At 42.7% G+C, this 25333-nt stretch overlaps 3 protein-coding genes across 3 annotated transcripts; all 3 read left to right on the plus strand.

Annotated features, from left to right (window-relative positions):
* Positions 1–6982: 6982 nt before the first annotated feature.
* Positions 6983–9312, plus strand: ptgfr (prostaglandin F receptor (FP); the record flags this gene model as incomplete). The annotated part of the gene is made up of 2 exons (XM_083970099.1): positions 6983–7777; positions 8998–9312. The coding sequence occupies 2 exons, from the start codon at positions 6983–6985 to the stop codon at positions 9310–9312; spliced, it is 1110 nt and encodes a 369-aa protein (XP_083826225.1).
* Positions 9313–10570: 1258 nt separating this feature from the next.
* Positions 10571–15378, plus strand: btf3l4 (basic transcription factor 3-like 4). The gene is made up of 6 exons (XM_083969552.1): positions 10571–10653; positions 11056–11117; positions 13054–13167; positions 13279–13480; positions 14736–14795; positions 14992–15378. Exons 1-6 carry the CDS (start codon positions 10572–10574, stop codon positions 15036–15038), a joined length of 567 nt encoding a protein of 188 aa, XP_083825678.1. The 5' UTR covers position 10571; the 3' UTR covers positions 15039–15378.
* A 452-nt stretch (positions 15379–15830) lies between these two features.
* On the plus strand, positions 15831–25212 carry zfyve9b (zinc finger, FYVE domain containing 9b; the record flags this gene model as incomplete). The annotated part of the gene is made up of 17 exons (XM_083970100.1): positions 15831–15894; positions 17291–17341; positions 17549–18387; positions 18529–18628; positions 18716–18918; positions 19055–19166; positions 20073–20195; positions 21278–21433; positions 21541–21765; positions 21851–21933; positions 22035–22139; positions 22257–22407; positions 23136–23216; positions 23470–23632; positions 23824–23929; positions 24028–24207; positions 24805–25212. The coding sequence occupies 17 exons, from the start codon at positions 15831–15833 to the stop codon at positions 24964–24966; spliced, it is 2904 nt and encodes a 967-aa protein (XP_083826226.1). The 3' UTR covers positions 24967–25212.
* Between the last annotated feature and the right edge of the window lie 121 nt (positions 25213–25333).

The raw sequence follows: 25333 nt of genomic DNA on the forward strand, positions 1-25333 counted from the left end.
GCCCTTGGTGGCCCTGGAATCCATGGGAGTGCTCAGCTTATTAGGGAAGTGACAGCACTTTTTAACCGTGAGGACTTTGACTTACTTTCTAAATTGCACGTCCGCAAACCAGTTCATTCTTTCCGCTGATTAAAAAAAATAAAAAAAATTCTGTTGACATCTGCTCCTTAACATGCTCCTAGTTGTGATTGAGGAGGCTTGGAGAATGTGGAGTATGAAGGCATCTTGACTTCCCCATCACAGAACTCACATCCATCATCTAACAGCTCGAACTTACCTCCCTGTTAGGACACAACATCACTCAGACATTTCCTGGATTTAAAGTTATTTCCCAAAGCCAGGGCGGGTTTATAACAACTGGGTCCTTTAGAGAGTGTAAACAACTACTGCAAAATGATGGTTATGTTTTGTCTGAAGAGAGAATCTCCAGAGTAAAAATTGAGTTTGTCTTGGAATGAAAACTGGACAAAATACACTTAAGGGAGAGATGTGGGCAATGTGAGCGGCTGTAGTGTAAAAAATTTGAAAAGACCAGTCCAGCAAATTAACTTCAACTCACCTAAACTTTATTTTAACATCTCCCGTGTGCCTAACATATCAAATGTATCAACACGCAGGTGCTAAGTGTGATTTCTCATTGTAATCATGTCACATCTCAATAAAGTAGCAGTTGGAGGCAGCTTCACTTCCAAGAATGATAATAAACTCTGAAAGACACTCTGAGTGAGAGAAGAATAACACACACACACACACACACACACACACACACACACACACACACACACACACACACACACACACACACACACACACACACACACACACACACACACACACACACACACACACACACACACACACACACACACACACACACACGCACGCACACGCACACACACAAAATACCATTACATTAGAGGTGGATGGAAGACGGAAGAAAGCCTGTGAGGAGGACAAAGACACTCACAGCAAATTGTCATATGCCTTTTACTCAAAGTGACCTCTTGTGTAGCCACTTCAGTATAGAAGCCTGATTGATGGGGTGCTGCTGAGGTGATCGTCCTTCAGGCTGGTTCCCCCTTTTCTGCAGATGACTTCTGACTGTTAGACAGTTGAGCTCCTCTTTCCCTTTTGCTTGCTGACACGTTTTGGCTGGATGGCCAGCTTTAGGATCAAGCCTGTGTCACATCCTCCATGTTTTCCCCTGTTACAGTAAGTTGAGTTGTTTCCTGTTTTATTTTGAAGTTCAGTGTCCTGCCTTCCTGTGTGCTCCCTGCTGTGATTACCTCATGTGTCTCACCTGTGTCTGATTGCACCAAATGTGTCTCTTTCCTTGTGTAGCTACTCAACCTCAGTGTCCTCCACTTGTCTGTACCGGATCGTCTGTTGTCTGATGTTCTAGTGGTTTCCCTATGTGTTCATGAGCTCCTATAAGTCCAGTAAAGTATTTTTGTTCCTTGTACCCATTTTTGTGAAATCTGCATTTTTGGGTCCAGTCATCTGCTAATCGTGACAGCCTGGTGGTTTAAAACTTTGTCCATTTTAAAAGGATTGTGACCACTGCTCCATGGGAAACACCCAAAGCCATAAGAATGTTTTTCAGACCCTTACACTGATCTTTGCCTCAGCAGCATGCACGGCTAAATGAAGGGCCTTGAATGCCAGCCAACACCATGTCTTTATCCTGAAATTATGTGAATCGTGGAACCAGAGCAAAGCAATTTAATAAAATACAGATTGGGTAACCCTTTGATTTACAGGCCGCTATGTGATAATGTTAAGAAATAGCCAAGAAATAACAAGTAATTGCATCATTATGTCTAGAAATAACCTAGAAATAACGGTCAATTTCATAGTAATGTTGAGAAATATAGCCAAGAAATAACGGTCAATAGGCTCTATGCCGAGGGTCACATGACCAAACCGGAAACCGGGTAACTCCACTTCCGCTTAGATTCTGACAAGCACAACGCGCGGTAAAAACAAATCAAACAGACCACAGCCAGCTACTTCTACGCGTTCTTTTGCTACAGGTAGTTATAACGTTATAGTCTCTTTTATGTTGTATGTAATGTATAATGTTTTTAATCGCTTTTATGTTTTATGTTTGAAAAATGTAGAGTAAAGACAGGGAAAAGAAGGTGAAGTGCTAGCAACCACAGCTTTTGCTGTGTTCCTGAATGCCCTATGTCAGGGAGATTCAACAGCTCTGTCAGTTTCCATTCGTTCCCCATGGATGTGGACCAAAGAAAGAAGTGGATTCACAATATTAAAAGAAAAAACTTAATAATAAAAAAGAGCACCACCGTCTGCAGCCGGCACTTCCTTCAGACCGACGTCATACAAGGAGGTTACAAGTTGTATATTAAATGTTTTTTTTTATGTTAACAATGGACATTGTTGAATAAACTTCATATTTCATAGCCTGGCTCTCGCCAGACCCTTGTAGTTCCGCAAAGCTACGCTGAGCTCCACACAAGGGTCTGGGACTGCTCCATAGGCGATTCATTTCAGAAGGCGGGGCCTTGTAAAAAAATCTTGTATGTGATTGGATAAACCACTTGTCCGTTATCTTGAATGACGTGCTACTTCTTCGGTCGGAAGAAGAGCGAAAACATCCTTGCCACCAATAAATGCCTTCAAAACCGTTCTCTGTTCATCTTTCAAAGAATTAATATTCGATAGATTCGACAAAACAGTTGAAATAGCAGAATCAATGCCAACGCACGACTCCTCACTGCGAGCCGCCATTGTTGTTTGACTCAAACAGTCGCTTCAGCGCTACGTCACACCTCAGAAAGTCCCGCCCGGCGATCCTGATTGGTTCATTATTTTTTGCTCCGGGGAAGAAGTTTGCATTGGCCTCGAGTCCAGACCCTTGTGTGAAGCTGAGCGTAGCGCCTCTGGTGGAGCTTTGCGGAACTACAAGGGTCTGGCGAGAGCCAGGCTACATATTTCATTCCTTTGTGTAATCTTTTTTTCAAACTGGTAATTGCAAAGTATACAGAAATATAGAGAAGGCATTTTTTTTTAGAGCTTTTAACCTTTTTACCATGTCCACAAGATGTTTTTTACATTATAGGCTACATTACATATGAGGAAAATAAGCAGTGGAAGTCTTAAATGTTTATTTCCATGTTGGAATAGCAGTGAACCGATGACAGGCTCATAAAAACAGATTAACTAAGCCAGTAATCAATCGTGAGAATTTGCAGGGAAGTAGTCTATAACCTGGCAGTAAGTTAGGCTACAGACAGCGAGAGTTAGCATTAGCACAACTATTAACATTAAGCTTGTCCATTTTCGTGGTAGGAGCTTTAGATATGATTCGATGGACGTCGGACATGCTCAGATTGGGTAATTCCTGCAGGCATCGTGAATAAAAAAGTTGTTGTGCCATCCTGGGAAGAGCAACAACAAAATCGTGGAAAAATGAAGTGGGTTTGATTCGTTTTTACCGCTCGTTGTGCTTGTCAGAATCTAAGCGGAAGTGGAGTTACCCGTTTTCCGGTTTGGTCATGTGACCCTCGGCATAGAGCCTATTGCAAGGACTTGGTGGAGAAGAATTCTGGCCTTCCCAAAAAATGTAAAGGGACAACGAGGAGTTTTGGAAAGCGAAGTGTTTCCTACTACATTTACCATGAGCCTCCGCGCACACAGTGAAATTCTTGGACCGGCACAAGATGGACGTCTTGCCAAGAATGTTTTCATTCATCAAGAATTAAAGTCAGAGGTTCAAAGAGGTTCACATACCGTCGTAGTTCCGACCATAAATGGCGATTCGGCGACGTTATTCTCATGACCCGCCGGGCAGCGTCTGCTAAACCGAAAGTAAGGAAACGCTGGTCGGCTTGCCCAGCATTTCCGCCACCACTAATAATAACAAAATAATGATAGAGACAAAACTATATATTTATCGAAAATGGACCCATTAACAAGTGTGGGTAACGTAGATTTATCCACATTAATATGAGACTTTTTTATTGTCGCGGAATTTTTCGTTCTGCCGATGGATAAACTCCTCATTGTCCCTTTAAAGCATGAAAAGCATGTGTAATCTTTTGCCTTAATGAAAAACATGGCATTACTATGAAATTGACCATTATTTCTAGGCTATTTCTTGACATTACTATGCAATTACTTGTTATTTATTGACGCTATCATGTAGTTAGCGGCCTGTAAATTAAAGGGTTACCAAGGAGTGCTTTTTTTTTTTTTTTATATATTTTTTTTTTTTACATTTTTTGATAAATTAGAGCTTTCATTATAGATTGGTGTTAAAAAAAAACTGCACAAAAAGTGAGTACGTCAGAATGCCACTGTACATCCAAAATGAGACGGAAAACATCCACTTATCCAGGAGGGGGCTGGACAGGTTTATGAACGGACTGATATGTCAAGACAAACAACTGCGCACACAACAATATCCACACCTATGGGCCATTTACTCATCACATTAACCTTGTGTGTATGTCTTATGGGAAGGGAGCTGGAGTATCCGGGGGGCACAGCGAGAACAAGGCTCCACATAGAAAGGCCCCAGATCCTCGGGCCATTCCTGTGAGACAACAATACCAACTACTGTTTCACCATGTCATCAGACAGAAAACATTCAGTAGCTATACATATTTTTTTTATTACAGTTTATTTAGTTTAAGGAAGGATATTTTTCCAATCCCCAAACTCCTAATCCTTTTATTCATCTCAAAATCCCAAAGTGACCAAACGTGGTGGGCAATGATGATTATATGGAGGGATGGGGCCAAACCTCCAAAGAAGAAGATTTGATGCTACCAATTAATGCTCCACTTAGCCCTCTCTATATGATTGTATAGATTATGTGTCACAAAATCCGTGAAGGTTTTGTAGGGAAGTCATGCAGGCCACAGTTTTTAGAGAAAGCTGATTCTAGGTCAACTGGACTTGGTTGTAGATTGATTGTAGAGACCAAGAAGCTTCTTCAGTTCTGGATGAGAGATTAAACATCTTCAACATCTTCAATAATCTACAACCAAGGCCAGTTGACCCAGATTCAGTTTCTCAGAGATTACATGCTCATGCATAACCCTGTACCTGGGGCCTTTCTAGGTGGAGTTTGTATGTTCTCCCGGTTCTAAATGGGTGTTTCCCGTAAAGCAGTGGCCACAATCCTTTTAAAATTGCCTGTAAGTGTGAATGTGAGTGTGAAGTTGTTTGTCTCTTGTGACCCGCAGCATGTATCCCTCTCCCCTCAAGCACAGGAGAAAATGTGTAATGTAATCCTTCTATGCACATTATCATTCATAAGTCATTTGTTTGGACATCAGGATTGCTGGACAGAGGCCACCAATGCCTAAATATAAAGTGTGAATGCTGTTTGTTGATTTAGAGTGAACAGAAGTCTCTGTAACACCACAGCCCTGCTGGTCTCCAAAGAGCAACGTGCACATCACAGTTAATATCAAATACTTTTTATTCATCTTTCTGAAACAACAAAAAAAAAAGAAAAGAAAAGAAAAACAAAACAGACACAGCTGATACAAAATGGGGTCAAACACAGAGAAAAGGAGTAATTTAGGGAATGAATCGCCATCAGCAACAAATAAACAGGTAAAAACCAGCATTTGTTTTTGAAGTAAAGCATGCCTGCCCCCATCCATCTCTCTCTCTCTCTCTCTCTCTCTCTCTGCATGTGATCATTTGATCTCTCTCTCTTTCTTTCTCTCTCTCTCTCTCTCTCTTCTTTCCCTCTCTCTCTCTCTCTCTCTCTCTCTCTCTCTCTCTCTCTCTCTCTCCTTTATCAAAGTGGCTGTGTAGCCTGAGGTTATTTGAAAAAGAAATTGCTATCAGAAGAAAAGTAAAGATTGAATGTCTCAGTGAAAGGACATTTCTTTAAAATGCAAAAAAAAAAATATTTATGTTAAATAGAAACAATACATTTTAATATTAGACTATATCAACTTTGTGGTGAAATCTTCAATTACGTAAGTAAATGCACATAAATACTGAGCCTATATTTTTGTCTGGGGTTTACAAAGTCGAATTATGATTTTTCCATATTGCTAAGCAAAAAGAAAACAACATGAGCAGTGGCCTGACCCTTTGCTGTCACTCATACAGTGTGTAACCTGTTTCTGAAGTGCAAACAAAAAACAGCAGGATAATCAAACAGCCAGGTCAATGACAGAAAATAAACAAGGTAATGATGGGAAAGATAGTAGAGTAGCCTACAGGCTGGTGTTTATGATAATATTTCTTATAATAGTGTCACTTTCATGCGTAACTTCTTGGACTGATGCTGTGTCTATATATTGACAACAAGTTTATCAGTCCATTCATTTGCACACATAGCCAGAGTGTCGCTGCAGGATGTGACAAGCAGCCTCTGAGGTGGCTTTGAGTTTGAACTGATGCATCACAGACTGAGGCGCTCTCACTGAAACTTGGCATCAGTTGAGCGCACACGGAGCGAAGAGGCTCAAACAGCAGCGGCGGCAGGAGGACGGAGGAGAGCGCCCGGACTTTGAGGAACAACTAACTACACTGAAGAGACGCGACTTTGTTTTTACCGACTTTCAAAAAAAGCGAATAAGAAAGAAGAGAGTTTCTGACTTGTGGCGAGTAGAGTGAGAGAGGACCAAGCCTGAGGTAAGAAACTGCATCATGCTACATGCAACATGTTCCCGTTCCTCAACGTGAAAGTGAGTGACCGAAGAGAAATGTTGACGAAAGTGGTTTCACCGACAGTTGAGGCTCAGCAGTGATGGAAAAGATTAGTGACGCAAAGAAAGTCAAACTCAAAACAAAAGCCGAGTCTGTTACAAATCTATCGCCTCTGGTTGAAGTGATGTCTGAAGTTTTTGTTTGAAGTAAATCTCTTATAGGACTTCATTTAAAAAGTCTTAAAAAAACGTTAAGTTTAATTCCTAAATCAAGACTATGCTATAAAGGGATATTTAAGCTCATCCTCTATTCATCCTCTTCTTTAGGTTTCGTTTCCACCATGTCAACCAATGAGAGCTCAGTGTCAGACTGCAGGTCAGAGGTCAGACCCAACAACAGCACCTGCAGTCAGAGGGAACTGTCCATCACAGCCTCCGCCATCTCCATGACCGTGGGCATCCTCTCCAACAGCCTCGCCCTCTTTATCCTGGTCAAATCCTACAACCGCCACCGGATCAAGTCCAGGGCGTCTTTCCTGCTGTTTGCCAGCAGCCTGGTAGTCACCGACCTGCTCGGCCACCTCATCAACGGCTCCTTGGTGATTTTTGTTTACAGTGCTCATAAGAAATGGGAGATCTTTGACCCTCACCGCATTGTGTGCTGCATCTTTGGGGCGTGCTTGGTTTTCTTTGGCCTGAGCCCCTTGTTCCTGGGATGTGCCATGGCAGTGGAGCGCTGCCTCGGGGTCACCAGACCCATCTTTCACTCGACTGTGTTAGCGCCCCGCCACATGAAAAGGCTGCTGGGATTCACCTGGCTGCTGGCTGCCCTGGTGGCTTTCCTGCCTGTGCTGGTGTGGAGGCCCTACAGGGTTCAGAGCTCTAGGAGCTTCTGCTTCTTCCCCATGGAGGAACCTAAAGACTGGCTGGACGTGCTCCTGCCTCTGCTTTTCTCTTTGCTGGGGCTCCTGGCCCTGCTGCTCTCCATTGTGTGCAACACTGTGACAAGCTGCGCTCTGGTGCTGGTCAGGCTGCGCCGCAGTCTCCGCTGTAAAAGCACATCGTACCACATAGAGATGATCTGCCAGCTCCTGGCTATTATGTTGGTGTCCTGCGTTTGCTGGGGCCCCTTACTGGTAAGAGTTTTTATCTTCAGCACCATTTACTTTACCACATGACATGAAAAATCACAGAGTGCAGGCTGACACTGCAGGAGCTGTTAGGTCAGTTCAGAGCGGCTTGTTTCTTACTACCTCACACAGCATAAAAAATGAACTGAAACTTAAAAGAAAAAAATATCAGTTTATCAACTACCCACCTATTCAGACATACATCCCATTGCTCTTGTGATCTTTACACTTTATAAGTGTATAAAAGTATATAAGTAAGCAGTGTTGATGCTCTGATCAAGTCCAACGTGACTGTCAGAGACGGTGAAATGGGTTTTGAAAAAAGACGGGAAACTGGATGGTCCCAGTAATTGTGATGTGCGATGAAAAGATGGCTCAGATGGTTGTTAAAGAATACTGCTGCTTTTCCTTTGAAATCTGCCACTCTGAAGCTCTTATCTGCTTGTTTATCACAGCAAGACTCAAACACTTACCATGAATAGTTTACTGTGCAGCTTTTCCCGTAAATTTACATTACGTGCAGCGGCATTACGTGCCGACCTCTGGTCCACACCCTTCAAAATATCCACTTTCCTTTTACTGAACAAGACGTGCATTTCAAGCTCCCCTACAGATGTGCTCTCTGTACCATGGTCCCTCCATGTGCCTTATTGCTGCTCCCAAGAGGACACTCTCATCAGCTTAATACACCCCATAACAACCCTGCAGTGAAATGGCAGAAACTATGATCATAGTTTTGACATCACACTCTGCAAATGAAGTTTCGTGTGATTTAACAGCAGGTTTTCCCCAGTGCTGTTTTCTTTGATGACAAAAACATGTTGTAGTGCTCACAGTGCGAAGCGGCTTGAAAACAGGAATTCATTCTTCAGTCTATAGCTGTTTTTATTTTGAAGCCATAAAGTAAAAGATGCCTGTTGAATCACTGAACATCTGCGTAAGATAATGACTGAGATGAGAAGATGCCTAATGACACATAATGGCTGCTTAAAGATTCTTGTGCATAGCAATGACTGAAATATTATTCCAATGAAGCATTCAAAAAGAAATCTGAGGATACAAGGGGGAGCTTTCAATTACTCATACTCATTCTAACATGAAGAATTACATTCATCAATTATTTTAAATAATTCACTGCGTTGAATTGTTGCCTAATTTATCCAGATTCATGATTCTGAATTATTTATTTGTGTGATTTATCTTGGTGTTGTTCTGCTGTCCACCAGGTTCATGTCACCATTCTTAGTGCTGGCGCCAAAGACCGACCCGCAGCTGTCACTCTGCTGTTGGTGGTACGCATGGCCACATGGAACCAGATCCTGGACCCCTGGGTCTACATCCTGCTGAGGAGGGCTGTGCTGAGGAGACTCTTCATGCTGCTCCAGTGCTGCTGGCCCTCAAAGTCCCATCAGCTACGGAGTTGGCACTGCAGCACGGTCCGCAGCTCAGTGGAGGGAAGCAACCATGACATGGCTCCGCAAGACTGCAGCTTGCTTGGTAGAGTGCATCCCCCAGATACCACCATCAAATCCATCACCTGAACCCTGGTCTGAGTGGTTTAGATGTGAGAGCAGGAGGATGCTGTGGAGAACTCTGAACTTATTGTTCTTAACTTCCAGATGTCACAGTGTTAGGGTGGTCTAGTTATTCCTTCATTGTGTTGTGAGGAGTTGCATGTCTTTGTTATTAATCCTGCAGATATGTCCATACAGCTGCTTCAACTGTGCCCTTAGCCTCATACTGAATGTGTGTGATTATCTTTGTGTTATTATATCACACCTGGTATTGGCAGTAGCTCTGCTCATAGGTCTGCATTATTATATTATTTAGTTAGTTTTAGCGGAACACTTCTATCAGCATAAGAATGTGCAGACTGTTGTTAAATGCATCATCAAGTATTGAAGTAGGTTTGAAGTATTTGCCATTATTTATTTGAGTGTTAATTATTGTAACATGCAGATATTGGGTTATCACGGTCTATTCATGTTTTAATGAACGTAATAGATGTAAATCTATCTATCTATCTATCTATCTATCTATCTATCTATCTATCTATCTATCTATCTATCTATCTATCTATCTATCTATCTATCTATCTATCTATCTATCTATCAGAAAAATACAATGCTTATAAAGTATCTCACCTTCCCCACTGTCCTTCAATTTCAGATCTCTGGGTCTGACTATGATGGTGATATAGCAAAAATAAATTTTAAAAAATATTACAAAATTGAATGCTGTTAAATGTGTTTTTATTAAAATGAGCAGGAGACAGTGTAATGTGTAGGGTAGTTGAGGGACTATTTCATGCCCAGGCCAGCACATCTTTAGAAGCGAGTGTCTTGTTTGGCACCATTAGAGATCTTTATCGTGTTTGCTTACAGCTTTTCTCAATCGCTTTGGTACATTTCTCAGATCAGAATTGAAATTCTCAAAACTACTTGTTCAATCTTCACATCATTGTGTCACTTGTGCACATCAAAAAAGCAGTTTTTTAATTTCTTTGAACAAGTTGCAAATGCTTTGGTACATTGTTACATACACTTTGGCAGGAGCACAACACAATGTTACAATGTCTGACAATGGAAGGACAAGGAATTGGACTACAGCACTGCATGTACAGTTTTCCTATGCCTGTCCTCCTATGTAAACTTCATATTACACTGACGGCGCTTATTTCTGAGCGTGTGTCAGTGTCTCTCATAAAGCGTCCTGTAGGTGGCAGCACGGTCTCTTGTTGTCCTCTAGGTGGTCGCAAACGAAGACGAAGGCGACGACGAAGAAGAAGAAAAGCGTCCATATGGTACGTGACGTCATCTCTTCCTCATCACCACCATCTTTCGGCGGCGCATGTGTGAGTCTGTGTGTGGACGTCCGAGCAGGTTTGTGATGATAAACGTCGATTTGTGCGCAACGCGTGTGTGAGTGTGTGGTGTCGGTGGAGTGAGCGGTTGTTGGTGTGTGGCCGGAGCGGAGCTGTCGGGCCGTGTGTCGTGTGTGTCAGTAGCCAAGGCTGTGTGTGTGTGTGTGTGCAGTCTGTCAGGCCCCCGTGTTGTGTTTTCATCTCTGCAGCAGCTAAACAACACAGACACACACGCATACACAGAATATTTTGATCAGACAAGTTGCAACAGGTCTCAGATATTACTGCAGATCTCTCACTCCTGTCACTCTCTTCGTCTCTGGTGAAAGAGTTTTTCTTGTTGCTCTCCGCTGCAGCTGCAGCTGTTGTATATCTCACCATCCTCCTCCTTCTCATTATTTGCATCTCTGTCTCGCTGCAGGTGAGAACATGAATCAAGAGAAACTGGCAAAACTTCAGGCCCAGGTCCGGATAGGAGGAAAGGTGAGTTGAGTGGGCCACAGGGGTTGAAACACACATCTGTCCAATCAAAACTGAAGCTCTGACACTGTTATAACCTATGTATTGTTTGTTGTGCATGGTTTACAATGTTGACAGCATTAACTGAAACGTGCAATTGGGTTAACATGGTGTCATGATCCATTTACAGTCCATCAAACCGAATACACAGTGTCTGAGAATGTGGCTCACACTCCTACTCTGATGTTCAAAGTAAATAAACACTTCTGCTCACAGTCGAACTGTAAAAACAATTTATCTTTGACATGTAACTATTGCGATCGTCGATTCATTCTGTGAGTCATGTATCATGCAAATACACAATGTAATAACAGTTTCTATAGATGTGGAAGTTTTGCATACTTTATGATTCTGCACAATTCTTGTATAGACCGTTGTGATGAGCGCTGCTCCATTATTTTCTGATATTTCACAGACCAAACTATTAGTGCAGAATCAGATGAAATAAAATTGAAAGAGCAAGTTCTGAGTCAGACTCAGATGGGTGGATCAGTTTCCTGATTTCCCTTCCCCTATTCTCTCCTGTCTCTCTCTTCTGGTTCTTCTTTTTTTAATGTCTTTATTGAAGAAATTACAAAGCATGTGACATCTGAAGATATAAATGGAGAAAGGCTTCCTTATGGTTTTCCACTTTTCCACAGAAACAAATTGAACTCTGACACCCATTCCCTTTCAACAACTTATTTAAAATGATGAGGACAAAAAGGGGGGGGGGTGCCTTTAAGAGTGGGGAAGACGAATAGATAAGGGGATGGGATTGAGGGAGAAAGACAAATGAGGTAGGTTAAACAACAATAATAAGAATGATTAAAAAAAGAAATGAAGGAAAAAACTATTCTGGTTCTAAAAAAAACAACCACAAGTATGTATTGGTATACATTTGTATTTTGGTGGGGAGATAAAACAAATACATGTGTGGTGTTGGAAATAAAGAAATGACAAACTAGTCTGAGAAATCTCTTACCAGTAAGTAATGAAAATGCTTCTTTAGAGGCCACACTGTCATAGCAGAATACAGCTGAATACTGAAGTGTGACAGAGAGACCATGAAGCTGCTTTTGGAGGAACATTTGAGATGTAAACACATCATAGTTGTTTCTATCAGCACTATATTTTTTGATCAGTGTTTTAAATTAATACCTACTGTATGTATCCGACCGCTCACCTCAACCTTAATAAACAAATCACATCAGAGGCTTCGTTGTGAATGAAAAGTGTTGTCCTCCTGCAGCTACCGTACATCTGACAGGCCACCGTCCGCCACAGGAAACAAAGTTTACAACTGTAGTTTGATAGACACTGTCACACTGACACTGTCAAACCAAGAGTTTGAATATTCCCCTCTCATTTATGATCAAAGCAGCCATGGCATGGAGGTTTACCCGATCGTGGGACGTGGGCAGAGTCAGACGGCTCTTCACACATTACAGGATGCTGCATTCAAGACAACTAAGAAATACAGGACAAACCCTGTCCCCTGTCCCAGATTAATCACATGCGTTATGTAGTTAATTTTGATAGCCCTTTATGTTATGGTGGCATCATGATGCATTTTTATTTACAGCAGCAATAGATGAATGAAATGTTAAGAATGAGCTTTACATTACCACTTTCAAATTATTTGAGCTCTTATAATATAATACAGTATTTAAGGTTTAGCAGTGAAACAACAGTTATTATTCACATGTGTAAGACAAAACAACAAATCTGTAAGATTTATGCCAAGTCAAGCTCAGAAATAGCAGCAACAACTTATTCAACAGGTTTTGAACAGAATGAACAATATATCAAGAACATCGTGTTGGATGATAAAGATAAGATTTTTCAATGTATTGTTGCCACTATTAGCTCTTTTTCTTCTCCTGGTGCTGTCTGAGTCCTCTGTCCACGTTGGTTTCAGGGCTCTGCACGCAGGAAGAAGAAGGTGGTTCACAGAACCGCAACAGCAGATGACAAGAAGCTTCAGAGTTCATTAAAGAAACTGGCTGTCAACAACATTGCAGGAATTGAGGAGGTAAATTGGTATGGATCTACGATACGAGGAAATCATACACTTTAACACACCTTTTTTTTTGTGCATACATTTGATCGTGTGTGTGTGTACTAAGTGCTCATCTTCTCTCAGGTGAATATGATCAAGGACGACGGGACCGTGATCCACTTCAACAACCCCAAAGTCCAGGCCTCTCTGTCCGCCAACACCTTCGCCATCACGGGGCACGCCGAGACCAAGCAGCTGACGGAGATGCTCCCGGGCATCCTCAGTCAGCTGGGAGCAGACAGCCTCAGCAGCCTGCGCAAACTGGCAGAACAGTTCCCTCGGCAAGGTGGGTGGGCCTCTCGAGACCTGTGACATTTCACAGTTCGTATAAAAAGAGGAGGGTGAGAAGTTGTGTAACAGCTGTGGAAGGCTGACACATAAAAAAAAAAAAAAAAGAATCACACTATTTGGATGTAATTTTTGCATCAACATAAGTGTTGGAAAGTCCTGTTTCCACTGCTGCAAAGGAGACGGATTATATTTTGACTTTTAGTAAAGATTAGTCACTTCCTGTGAGCTTTAGCAGCTCCTTTGCGGTTAGGATGATTAGGATGGTGCGTACTATTTACATATTTGTCTTGTGTAGTGCAGCTTAGATACGACACTGCAGAGTTGGGATAGACCCACTTAGTTTCCAGCCCTGTTTTTGTATAAAACATCTATTGCAAGTTTAGGTTGATGTCCTCATGGGTGAGATGTTGAGCCGTAGGCAGCAGCAGTAGTGAGTGACTGACAGATTGGACCTTCTGGTGTCAACATGAACCAACTAGTGACCAAATATTACTTTTTGTTATTATCACTGTTGGCTCACATAACATGGACTTTTTTTCTTTTTGTATTGTTTTCACTAAACCTTCTCCTTTTTACATAGAGGCTGTAGTGTGTTTGTGAAGACAGTTTATAAAAACAGATTTGAGAGGTCAGGCTGTGTAAACGGATGACTCTGCTCTGTATGTATGCAGTCAGATCAGATGATCACTGACTAATAGAATCACTGTAATCTGTAAACTAAGTTGTTCCTTTATTGGTTTGGGTGTTATGGTGAATCCCATTAGTTGTTATCTTCAGGGGCGGGATTATCTCTGTTAATAAAAGGATAGGGATTATTTTATTCTGTCTATTCGTTATTGCCATTAAAACCCATGGAGATTCAAAAGAACAATGTGTTAATTCATGCAGTATGAATAATGTCTTAACAAATCTGGACACTGTAGTTTGTAGCAAGCAGGGATAGATAGTGTTTTTATTAGGGACTATTTTCAGCTGCAGACTAATACACGTTAGCTGCTGTGTTCAAATGAACCACAGGGCCAGTGTTTGTCACAATTAAATGGAAAATGTCACTGAAGAAAAATGCTGTTGCTACACAGATGATACTTTTTTCTTTTGATTGTGGTCTTCTCATGGGATTTGTTGACAGTCAGAAAAATATAGTCTGTCAGACATGTTACTGTATGTTACTACTGTTTCCTAGTAGTCAATAAGTAAAAATATTAAAGCTATAATTTGTTTTTTGTTTGTTTTTTAATATTTCATCTCAGCTCTTGACAGCAAGGCTCCAAAGGCAGAGGACATTGAGGAGGAGGATGACGATGTTCCAGGTAAGGACCATTAGTTACTGTATATAAAAGTCAGACTTTTATACATTTTGTCTGCTACACAAATTTCTCAAAAGGCCATCCTAGAATATGACCATCTTTATGTTTTTTCTCAGTGTAGTGTCTATTTTGTCTCCTTAAAAACACAAATTCAGTTAAGTACATTTGATACGGACATCATGTTTTTTTTTCTTTTCAGATCTGGTGGAGAACTTCGATGAAGCTTCGAAGAACGAGGCAAACTGACACACGTGAGCTTCAAACGCTGCTGCAGGTGGACTGGATTGGACTGGACTGCAAAGAAAGTGACACCTGCTCCGGTGTTTTTAAATCTAGTTATCCAGACATATCAAACACTACCCCCACAAAAAAACCAGACTTTTATACTTTACAACGACCCGACCCAGGACGTGCTCCTCTGACTGGCTTGTGCACTTAAAAAAAAGAAAACAAATCCTCCTGGTAAATGGTTAAAGCCCTTCACCACATTGTCAGTCATGGTCAGGATTACAGTGGTCATTAAAACTAGTCTTAAGATTTTTTTTGTTTTTTGTTTATGAAACAAAATAAAAGGGATTTAACATTTTTTAGATGGTGCTGTGGTCATTGAGAAGATTCACTGCAGCTTTGCATGGAGACAATCAACCACAATGATGGTGAGATGCTGGAATCTGACATGATTTTTTTTTTTTTTTTTTCAGTATGTGACCAGTTGTGCATTTTTTTTTCATATCAAGCATCATATACAGTGGCTGTGTTGTGGTGGTGTGTTGGCTGGCTCGCTGCTCTGCTGGCTGTGTGTGTAGCCAGCAAACTGGGGAGGGACATTTCTGCACACCTCTTGAGTTTCCTCAAAGAGCTGCAGAGAGGCACAGGGGAGGAGGGAGATCACACAGAAGAGGGTGTGAGGGGGGAGTGGGAGAGGAGCAAATTCATCCCATCCTCCGATTGTCAGCAAGAAACTGCTGCTTGAATCCGCTTCCTTCTTCTTCCTTCTTCTTCTTCCTCGGCACTCAGATGTAACGGGATAAAAAAAAAATGCTGAAGTTCTTCTCTGCGCGGGACGACGAGAATGAAAGCCTGCTGGGGGGAATAACAGAGGGTAAGAGATGCGTGGACTGCACCGGGGTGGAGATGCTTCAGTCTATAGTCCCAATCATTCGTCCGTGTGTGTGTTACGGGATGATGATACTGCGCGTCTGTGTTTGTCACAGAAACCGCTGATACAGCATTTAGCAGCGCGTATAGTCCGCATCACCTGAAACGTATCTGTGTGTGTGTGTGTGTGTGTTGCGCACATTCCCGTGTGAGGAGGACAGGCTGCGTACATGCCACACGCCGTCCGCAGACCTCTCCGATGCCTCTATAAACATCAACTCGGTGTGTCCTGCGTGGTGCGCTGATGTAACGGGATGCGGGGTTTTTTTTGAGTGTCGCATTGCCGCCGGCCTCGGTTCCCCGCGAGCGCATTAAACATTTGCACGTGTGTTGCTCGGTTGAATGCGTCACTGTCCCGGGAAAAAGAAGCGCTGCTCACAGAGTCTCCTCCTCGGTGTCGGTGCAGCCACAGCCGCCACAGTCTCGGGCAAATCTTGAGTGTGTGGTCCGCAGCATCAACGACCACGACCCGCCTTCTCGTTTTCTTGTTTTTTTTCTCCCCTCAATACAATGGTGAGGGAGCTGCAATGCAGTTTAACCTGGAAAAGTTATCTCACCCGATTTCACATATGGGATCAGATTCTCTCCATCACATATCTTTTTTTGCTCATTTGTGCCAAACCTCCAAATCCAATATGTACTGAAAATATGTTGTGTGTAAAATGTGGCTGTGTGTTGCTGTAGGCTACTTACATGACACCTTTACTGCTTGTTTTAGTCCTCATGGGTTATAACTATTCATGAATCACTGAGCTCAATGAAACAGCAGCTCTGGATGCATTAAATCCCTTTGCACTGCGTGCCGGTAATGTGCAGTAATGGTTATAATGTGGTCATCATGTTATGGAAGTGCAGCTGAAGCAGTAATTTACCTTTCTGTTGAATGTGCTGTTGATATTATGAATGGGGAGGTTACAGAATGGACTAGTGCCTATACTATTTATTTACCATGAAATACGCACACAGTCCTTTACATGGAGTGCATTCTCAGGTTAGTGGAGGAATTTAATGCCAAAGCATTTTTATTATCTTACATACTAATGTGTGTTTGGTCTATTAACAAAGGCATATCGATTAAGAAATGACCAGTGTAAAAAAACAAAAACAAATGTGGTGAGTCTGAACACCTGCAACTTAAAACCATCTGTAAATCCTCAAGGTACCATAAAGGTGTTCAATATGAGATGCTACACAGAGCCAATTAAACACAAAACCAATACTGAACCCCTCTAGGGAACCAGCAGCTATGTGGTGTCATCAATCGACTCTACAACAATTATTGGTTCTACATCAAAAGTCCCCATAGCTCCACATTCTTTGCTCTGTCTCCCTGTGATCAGCTCTCAAGGACGACCACAGGCTGGTGCCGCCTTTAGTGATGATTGAAAGCCGTGAGGTGTGTAAGAGGTGATGGTCTAAATTAGCACATGCTGTGAAATGGCCACTTAGCACATGTGAACACAGCTTTCCCCACCCACCCAGTCATTATTAATGAGCGCGCATGCATGCATGGTATGCCTAAGTGTGTGTGTGCTTGACAGGAAGAGCGATGGAGCAATCGAGTGTTCATGATATCATCATGTTCCCTCTCGAAACAGATGAAGGAGACAATCCGTCTCTTCAGGACACCAAGCATCACTGGCTGAACAGACCCTGCCTGCTGGTGCTCAAAGATGGGGACGTGTCAAAACCCAGACTGGGCTGCGGACAGATCAGACCAGAATCTCCCTCTAAAGCCGCTTCAGATGCAACAGTCAGAACCACTTTTGCGCCAGATGGTGAGCAGAAGCCATCTGAGCATCCTGCCAAATTCGCTTCACCCTCCCAGCTGGAGGAGGGCAGCTGTACTGTGACGGCCATCTCCTCATGGAGAGAGGGCTGTTTCGGGGAGACATCCAGCCCCCTGGTGCTGAGCCCTGCCGAGGCCGCGTGGCCGGAGGACGAGGAGGAGGCGGAGGTGGTGGAGGAGAAGAAACCCCAAGCTCTCCCATCGAAGGAGGACTCTGTGATCGAGGAGAAGGAGCTGGAGGAGAGCGGGCTGGAGCAGCAGCAGCAGCAGCACCAAGAGCAGCCCTGCAGCTCAGAGGCAACTGCAGTACCTTCTGCTCGTTCACAGGAGGAGGCGTATGGCAGGGCGTCCAGGGAGCTCCCCGGTCAGTTAAAGATGGCCAAAGCCAACGGAAGAGATGACACAAACACCAGCAAGGCCCAGGCAGCCTTTGGGGAGGGAGCGGTGGGAGAGTGTGCAGCCTCCCCTGAGGATCCTGATAATGAGTGCCTGCAGAGCCCTGCTGGTATCCTGTCCAAGGACCGGGGCAGTGTCCTCGGAGAGGTGGCGCCAGTGTGGGTCCCTGATGCTCAGGCGCAGGTCTGCATGAAGTGTGGGGTGAAGTTTACTTTCACTAAGAGGAGGCACCACTGCCGCGCTTGTGGGAAGGTGAGGAAAAATGTCGTCTGAAGGAAGCATTTCAAGTAAATTATAATTAGAAGTCCCCTTGCAGAAAGTGACTTGATAGTCCGTGTGTGTTTGTGTGTGCATGTTTGTCCTCATGTGGTGTGTGCATGTGTGTACCATCAGGTATTTTGTGCACTTTGCTCCAGTCTGAAGTTCAGACTTACACATCTGGATGGCAAGGAGGGACGAGTTTGTGTCTCCTGTCACTCGACTCTCATCAAAAGTGAGGACTCTGTTGTTATTTCCTGTTAAAGTTAACAGACACCAAATGAAAAAGTTTGCATAAGTAATTCTGACATTTTCTCCTCAGGGACGCCTCCGAGGGGGAAAAGGAGGGTGTGGTTCGCCGATGAAATCCTCGCCAACAAGCAGTCAGAGTCTGCTCCGACCACGCCACTCAGAGGGCCAACGTTCTCGCCGCTCATGAGACAAGCGCTGGGTGGGCTGGTTAAAAGTCCCGTGGGTTCACCACAGATCAGGAGAACCCTTCGGCCACATGGGACATCTATCAACGTAGGATCAGCCGAAAACATGACAGCACAGACAAAACTGTGGAGAACATGATGCTTGTTTACGGGAAATCATAAATGTTAGTGTTTAGAGTTTTACATGTGAGAACAAACCTGGATCTGTCTCTCTGTTCCTCTAGGAGGCCTGTGGTCCTTACGGCTGGGGCACCACAGCTTTAGTGAGCAGCTCTGCCAACCTCATCCCCCTGGAGGGCCTGCCCCCAATCCTCACCTCCACAGGAGTCAAAGGAGGTAAGTCAAAGATTCAGCAAAAAGAAATCACAGTTTGCCTGTTTGTTCATGGTAACCTTGGTCCTATAGTCTGGTAATATACTGCCTTCATGCCTTGCTCAGTGAGCATGGTCATGAGGCACGAGGAGATGGGAGTTCAATGCAAATTAGGCAGCACAAGGCGAGGTGAAGGACAGTTTGGTGATGACAAAAGAAAGGGTCGATGTTGTGTGAAGTTACAGCGGCAATTGCAGCGGAATAACCTGGATGAACACTTTTAAGCCTATCAGTGCTGAATGAAAAATTAATCAGCTGTTCCTGCCAGCGTCTGTCATCCACAACTGCTTTCAAGCTGTATCAAGGATTGCTTTTAGGCCATTAAATCCTTGCATCCACCTGAAGGCAGCAGGACACACACATACTATGTTACATCTGCAGCCTCAGATTTAAAGTGTCTAAATATAGTGTTATTAACGTTTTTATATAAATAAATAAAATCATATACTTGTTTTAGTCTAAATCCATCATAAGCATACATTTGAGTCAGACATCTGTACTGGGCCATAACAAATTCCCATGTTCTTGTATTATAAAAATATGTTTCTTCTTACTTAATAGTCATGGCTACTCCCTATTGCTGTTACTGTAAATAATAACGTGGACCCATCCTGCCTGGTTAAACACAGGCGTTTTAAATGATGACATTAATAAAAGCTGCCCGTCCTTGCATCTTATTTAGAGCCAAGTGTAGACAATGGTTATTAATCTTTACACAGCTTTATGTAATTAAGTTTCCCACATGAATCTTTTATGAGGCTAGTTTCTTTTTTCTCCTTTTTTTTTAAAGCTCAAAGCAGGAGTGTATGCCAAAGATACTGTAGTCTAATGGCCTTTATTGTGTTTTTCTTTTTTTTTTGTCCCCTTCAGATTACACTGTGGAGGAGCAGCCCTCTGAGATGCTGCTTATCCAGGAGCTGGAGAGTGGCAGACCCAAACCCCTGGTGTTTGTTCTCAATGCCAACCTACTTGCTATGGTCAAACTTGTCAACTGTATGTCTTTTTATTTTATTCTCACTGATGAATGTGTTACATGACCAATACAGTATGCATAACAAGTGATTTTACAGTTTTTCCTCAATCCCTTTGGCTAACTTTCTTAACATTTTCTAAACCTTAAAGGGGACATATTATGGATATATATTTGGGTGTTTGACTTGCCTCCCGGCCCCCAAAATATGACAAAAAATCTGTGATGTGCAGGCTCCCCAGGTTGAAATACACGTGGTTTTACGAGCTGTTCCCTCAGTTGTCTTCTAGTGATGTAACTAGGGGCGAGCAAGTGGTTCATTTGCATTTGCCCGTTTTGAACAGGGGTGTTTTGAGAGGAGAAAAAAAAAAAGAGCTGTGATGTTTGCTCCTTGGGGTATTTTGACCAAAGCATGTCACAGATATGTCTTTAGGACACCTGGGAACTATTTTAACTATTTGTGGAAAGGGGGCATAATATGTCTCCTTTAAGTGCAGTTTCATGGTACATCCAAACGTGCATGTTTACAAAAGATATTAAGCCATCCAAGACTTTTCATTTACATTTCAAAACCTAGTTTCTGTGTCAGTTAATTGGCCAGTGTCACTGAAATCAAAAGTAGACCATACAGGTCAAAAAATACAGACCGTGCCAGTCACAAATTTCAGTGCTTAAATTAGGAAAAAATGTTTATAAGCTGTAAAGAAATTGACAATTTCACTGAGATTGTGAAAGTGATTTTTGTGCAGATTCGTAGCAAAATGCTACTCTTTTGCACATATGTCCCAAAACAGTGCAACTTGCTAACAGGGATGAGAAATTCTTATCTGTTTGGGGTGAGTGCCTCCACCTGTTTGAATAACAGACTAATAGTTCAGAGATTTGAGATGAATGTTTTGAAAAATGCTCGCCGAACTGCAGAATGATTTATTGCGCTACTAGATTCCTACAGAAAATTATTTACACTGAAGAAGAAAAGAGCTCATTTGAACATTCAAATTTTTTTTCTCACCCTTTATAGCTCACTCTGTCATTTTCACTGCATCGTACGTCCGAAGTTTGGAATTCAAAATGTCTCTGATGTTGTGCCTTGATTGTGTGACAGATGTGAACAGGAAGTGCTGGTGCGTGACGACAAAGGGCATGCATGCTGTGGGCCAGGTGGAGGTGGTGGTGCTGCTGCAGTGCGTGCCCGAAGAGAAAAGCTTCCCCAAAGACATTTTCAGTCACTTCATCCAGCTGTACAGGGACACCCTCACAGGTCTGGAGCCGCTCACACCGAGCAGCGTACATGCTGTTGTTTTCAACACCTTATTTGAATGTCCACATCTGTCCACATCTGTTCTTTTGTCTCCTTTATTCCTACAGGGAAGGTTGTGAAACACCTCTCACTCTCCCTGTTTGGCAGCACTTTCCTAGGCACTGAGGAGCATGCAGGCTTCCTGTATGTTCAAGCCACTCTCCAGTCCCTCCAAGGTCTACCTCTGCCAAACCAGCCCTACCTCTTCGGCCTGCTGGTCCACAGAGCAGAGGTGGCCTGGGCTAAAACCTTTCCCTTGCGTCTCATGCTGCGACTTGGGGCAGAGTACAGATGTGAGCCAGTTGTTGGTATGAAATCTTGCGTCCGTACAGCTACAGGTCTCCTCCCAGGTTACCTACTGTTTTTCTCTATTTCCAGTTTACCCGTGTCCTTTGTACAGCGTGCGCTTTAGGAAGCCCTTGTTTGGGGAAATAGGTCACACTATAATGAGACTACTAGTGGTGAGTTTGACATTTTGTGATGCAAAACCATATTTGGCATCATGAATAGGAGGCTTAGTGTTGTAATAGATCTTGACCTGTTTCTGACCTTGCTGTTCCAGGACTTTAGGAATTATCGTTACAGCCTACCAATGGTTCCGGGGCTCACTGTGGATCTAGAGGCCCAGAGGACCTGCATAAAGATACCCACCACTGGGTATAATGAGGTAACACTAAGCCTCGAAATGCTTCACAGTTATTTGCCACGGTTATGTCCTTTTTTTTACGTCACCTCCCCTCCCCTCCTCCTCTCCTTCCCTCCCTGCTCACTTGTCTGGCATCAGCTAATGAAGGCTCTGAGTAAGTCCAACGAGCACGTGCTGGCCATAGGGGCGTGCTTCAACGAGAATGCAGACTCCCACCTCATCTGTGTGCAAGGAGACGGTGGCCAGTACCAGACCCAAGCCATCAGCATTCACAATCAGCCACGCAAAGGTGGGATGTCACAATATCAGATCCAGTAAAGGAAGAGAGTCACTGCAGTCACAAGTTTAAGTTTAATTCTGAAGCTGATGCATTGAGGTTTATTTTTTTGATATTCAGATAAAAAGTTAAGAAAATAACACTTTCTGCACCAGACCACATAATCTATTGATCCAAACCCTCAATTCATTTTTTAAATTCTATTTTGAATATGCATGATTTTAAGTTAAAGCTGTTTAAATAGGCCTAAGTGAGGTGAGCATTTCCAACATAAATACAAATGCATGTTGTGGATCCAATGAATGAATTCACAACATTGTCAAGGATATTGAATGTGTTATAATGTGCACATAAAACAACGTTAAACATGTTTCAATTTTCTGTAATAGTGCAGCCATAAAGAAAATGCACCACGATGAATTTCAGCTTCACAGAGACAAGCAGGTATAGATTAAAACATGACTTTATATGTAAGGTCAACAGTTCAGTCTGCCCAAGGGCAAATGTAAAAACAGCGGTTAATTGCATCCAGTCAGTGTTGCACTTTCCCTGGTTAAACACTAGATGATGCTATATTATGTTTTTTTCCCTCTCACTTAAAAGACCTTCCTGGATTGAAAACACCAGAGTCGAAGCTTGTATCTAAATGCTTTCTTTCTTTCTTTCTTTCTTTCTTTCTTTCTTTCTTTCTTTCTTTCTTTCTTTCTTTCTTTCTTTCTTTCTTTCTTTCTTTCTTTCAGTAACCGGATCATGCTTTTTTATATTTAGTAGTGCTCTGAAAGCGTCTGCGGGCTATCTGGCCAAGTCCAGCATTGTAGAAGGTAGGATGTCCACTCGGAGCGGAGTGTCAGCTTCACCTTGTCCTTGTTTTGAGTAGTGCATGATAACATCCCTGCCTTCAAGCTGGCTCATTCAGAATGTTTTGATTTTTGTATGTGTGTGTCTGTGTACACTTTAACAGACTGTTTGTCAAGGCGTGTGTACATGTTGATGTGTGTGAGTGTGTGTGTGTTTGTGTCTCCCCGTTGGTGTCTGTTTGTGTGTTTCTCCTGTATCGCTGTCCCTTCTCCCCAGATGGGCTAATGGTGCAGATCACCGTGGAAACCATGGCCGAGCTCCGCCGGTCGCTACGGGAGATGAAAGACTACACCGTCACCTGTGGACGGCTTGACCAATCAGACAGCCAGGAGCTTGTTTGTGTACAGTGGGTGGAGGAAAAATGCACTGTGAATAAGGGGTGAGTGCCCTCACCTGTTTGAAGCTTTTGTGCTCAAAGGAAACAGCATGGAGACTACATACAAACATAGATCAATGGAAATCAATGTATTTACAGTGTCTATAATTCACACCTGTCCAGTGGTAGTAATTAGTATCTGAGGTGTGAACTGTTGGTACATGTAGTCATTTAAATGACTGTCTCCCCCCAAGAGTTATAAGTCCCATTGATGGGAAATCCATGGAGTCCATCAGCAGCACCAAGATGTTCCAGAAGTCAGAGTACAAAGAAAATGGAAAGATCATCCGCTGGACAGAAGTACATATGAAGATCTATCTCATATAAAGATAAATCCACCTGATTCTGTCTACCACCTCCTTTTTTTTTTACATTTGTTTGTGAATGTCTTGTGGCAGGTGTTCTTTCTGCAGAGGGGGGATCATCCCAAAGGAGGGGCGACTGACTCTGCTGAGCACAACCGGCTAACGGAGCGGATCGCCCGGGCGTTTTGCTTGGCTCTGTGTCCACACCTCAAACTGCTCAAAGAGGACGGGATGGCCAAGCTGGGGCTGCGTGTCACGTTTGATTCTCAAGAGGTCAGAGAAGAAGTCCTGTTATAATTGGTCTTATGTGTTCTCATCCTAACAACACTCAAATAGATCTAGTTTAGTTTAGTTTAAGTTTATTTCGGACATGTTAAAAGAAATAAAACATAATACAGAAATGGACAGACATAACAAATAAAAACTTTGCAAAGACAACATATGAACAAAAAAATAAAATAAAATAAAATAAAATAATTGAAAATAAAGGTAATTTGATTTTTTTTTTTTTTTTTTTTTCATATTCGAAAAGGAGTGGGAAGAAGTAAAACGTATTTACTCCCACCCCTTATTCATAAATTATCTATCAAGTTATCTAGTCATTATAGTCTATCTAGAAAAAAAAAGAAATGAAATCCTTTGTTTTGCTTCACTTTTAATTATTTACAATTCTTTGTTATTTAGTTGTAAAACAATGAGTTTCTTGGCTATAGAATAGGAGGTGTTCGGCTTACAATGGGTGAATTTAACCTGCAGTGAGGAGAGCATGCAACATATGAGTTACATCATGCACAGTTGTAAAGTTTATAGTTGTAAGCTCCAGGGTGTGACTCTATTTAAATTAATTAGCGGTTTGTTGTGTAATTTCAGGTGGGATTTGTGGCTGGGAGCAATGGGCAGCCCCTCCCCGCGCAGTATCTCAATGCCCTGGATAGCGTGCTGATTCCTGTCATACACAGCAGGGGGCGCAAGAGGGGAGACGAGCCCATTGTGATGGAGCTCATCTTTTACATCCTGGAGAACATCACTTAGAGCGTGTGCACACACCCACACCCACACAAACAAACAAACAAACAAACACACCATAACACTGTTTCATCTTTTTAACCCTGACCACAACTCTGTCTCCAGCACGTCTCATCCGTGCTGCCATCGGTTCCAGGGCAATAAAAGCATTCAAAAGGGCGAACCAGACCACATCCAAGGTCTGCATCCATCTCATCCACTCACGAGTAGTGAGACGTGGTCTGACTCTTTAGTGGTTTTCTGATCTCACTCTACCCTGCAGAAGACAATCTGGGTACGCATGAAACCTATGATGGACCATCAGATCAGGGTGCTGTACTTGCACTGTAGTAGCAACTTCATAGCTTGATTATCATTCATGACGCAATCTTCA

Source organism: Trachurus trachurus, assembly GCF_905171665.1.
Source record: "Trachurus trachurus genome assembly, chromosome: 4".
Taxonomy (NCBI): Eukaryota; Metazoa; Chordata; class Actinopteri; order Carangiformes; family Carangidae; genus Trachurus; species Trachurus trachurus.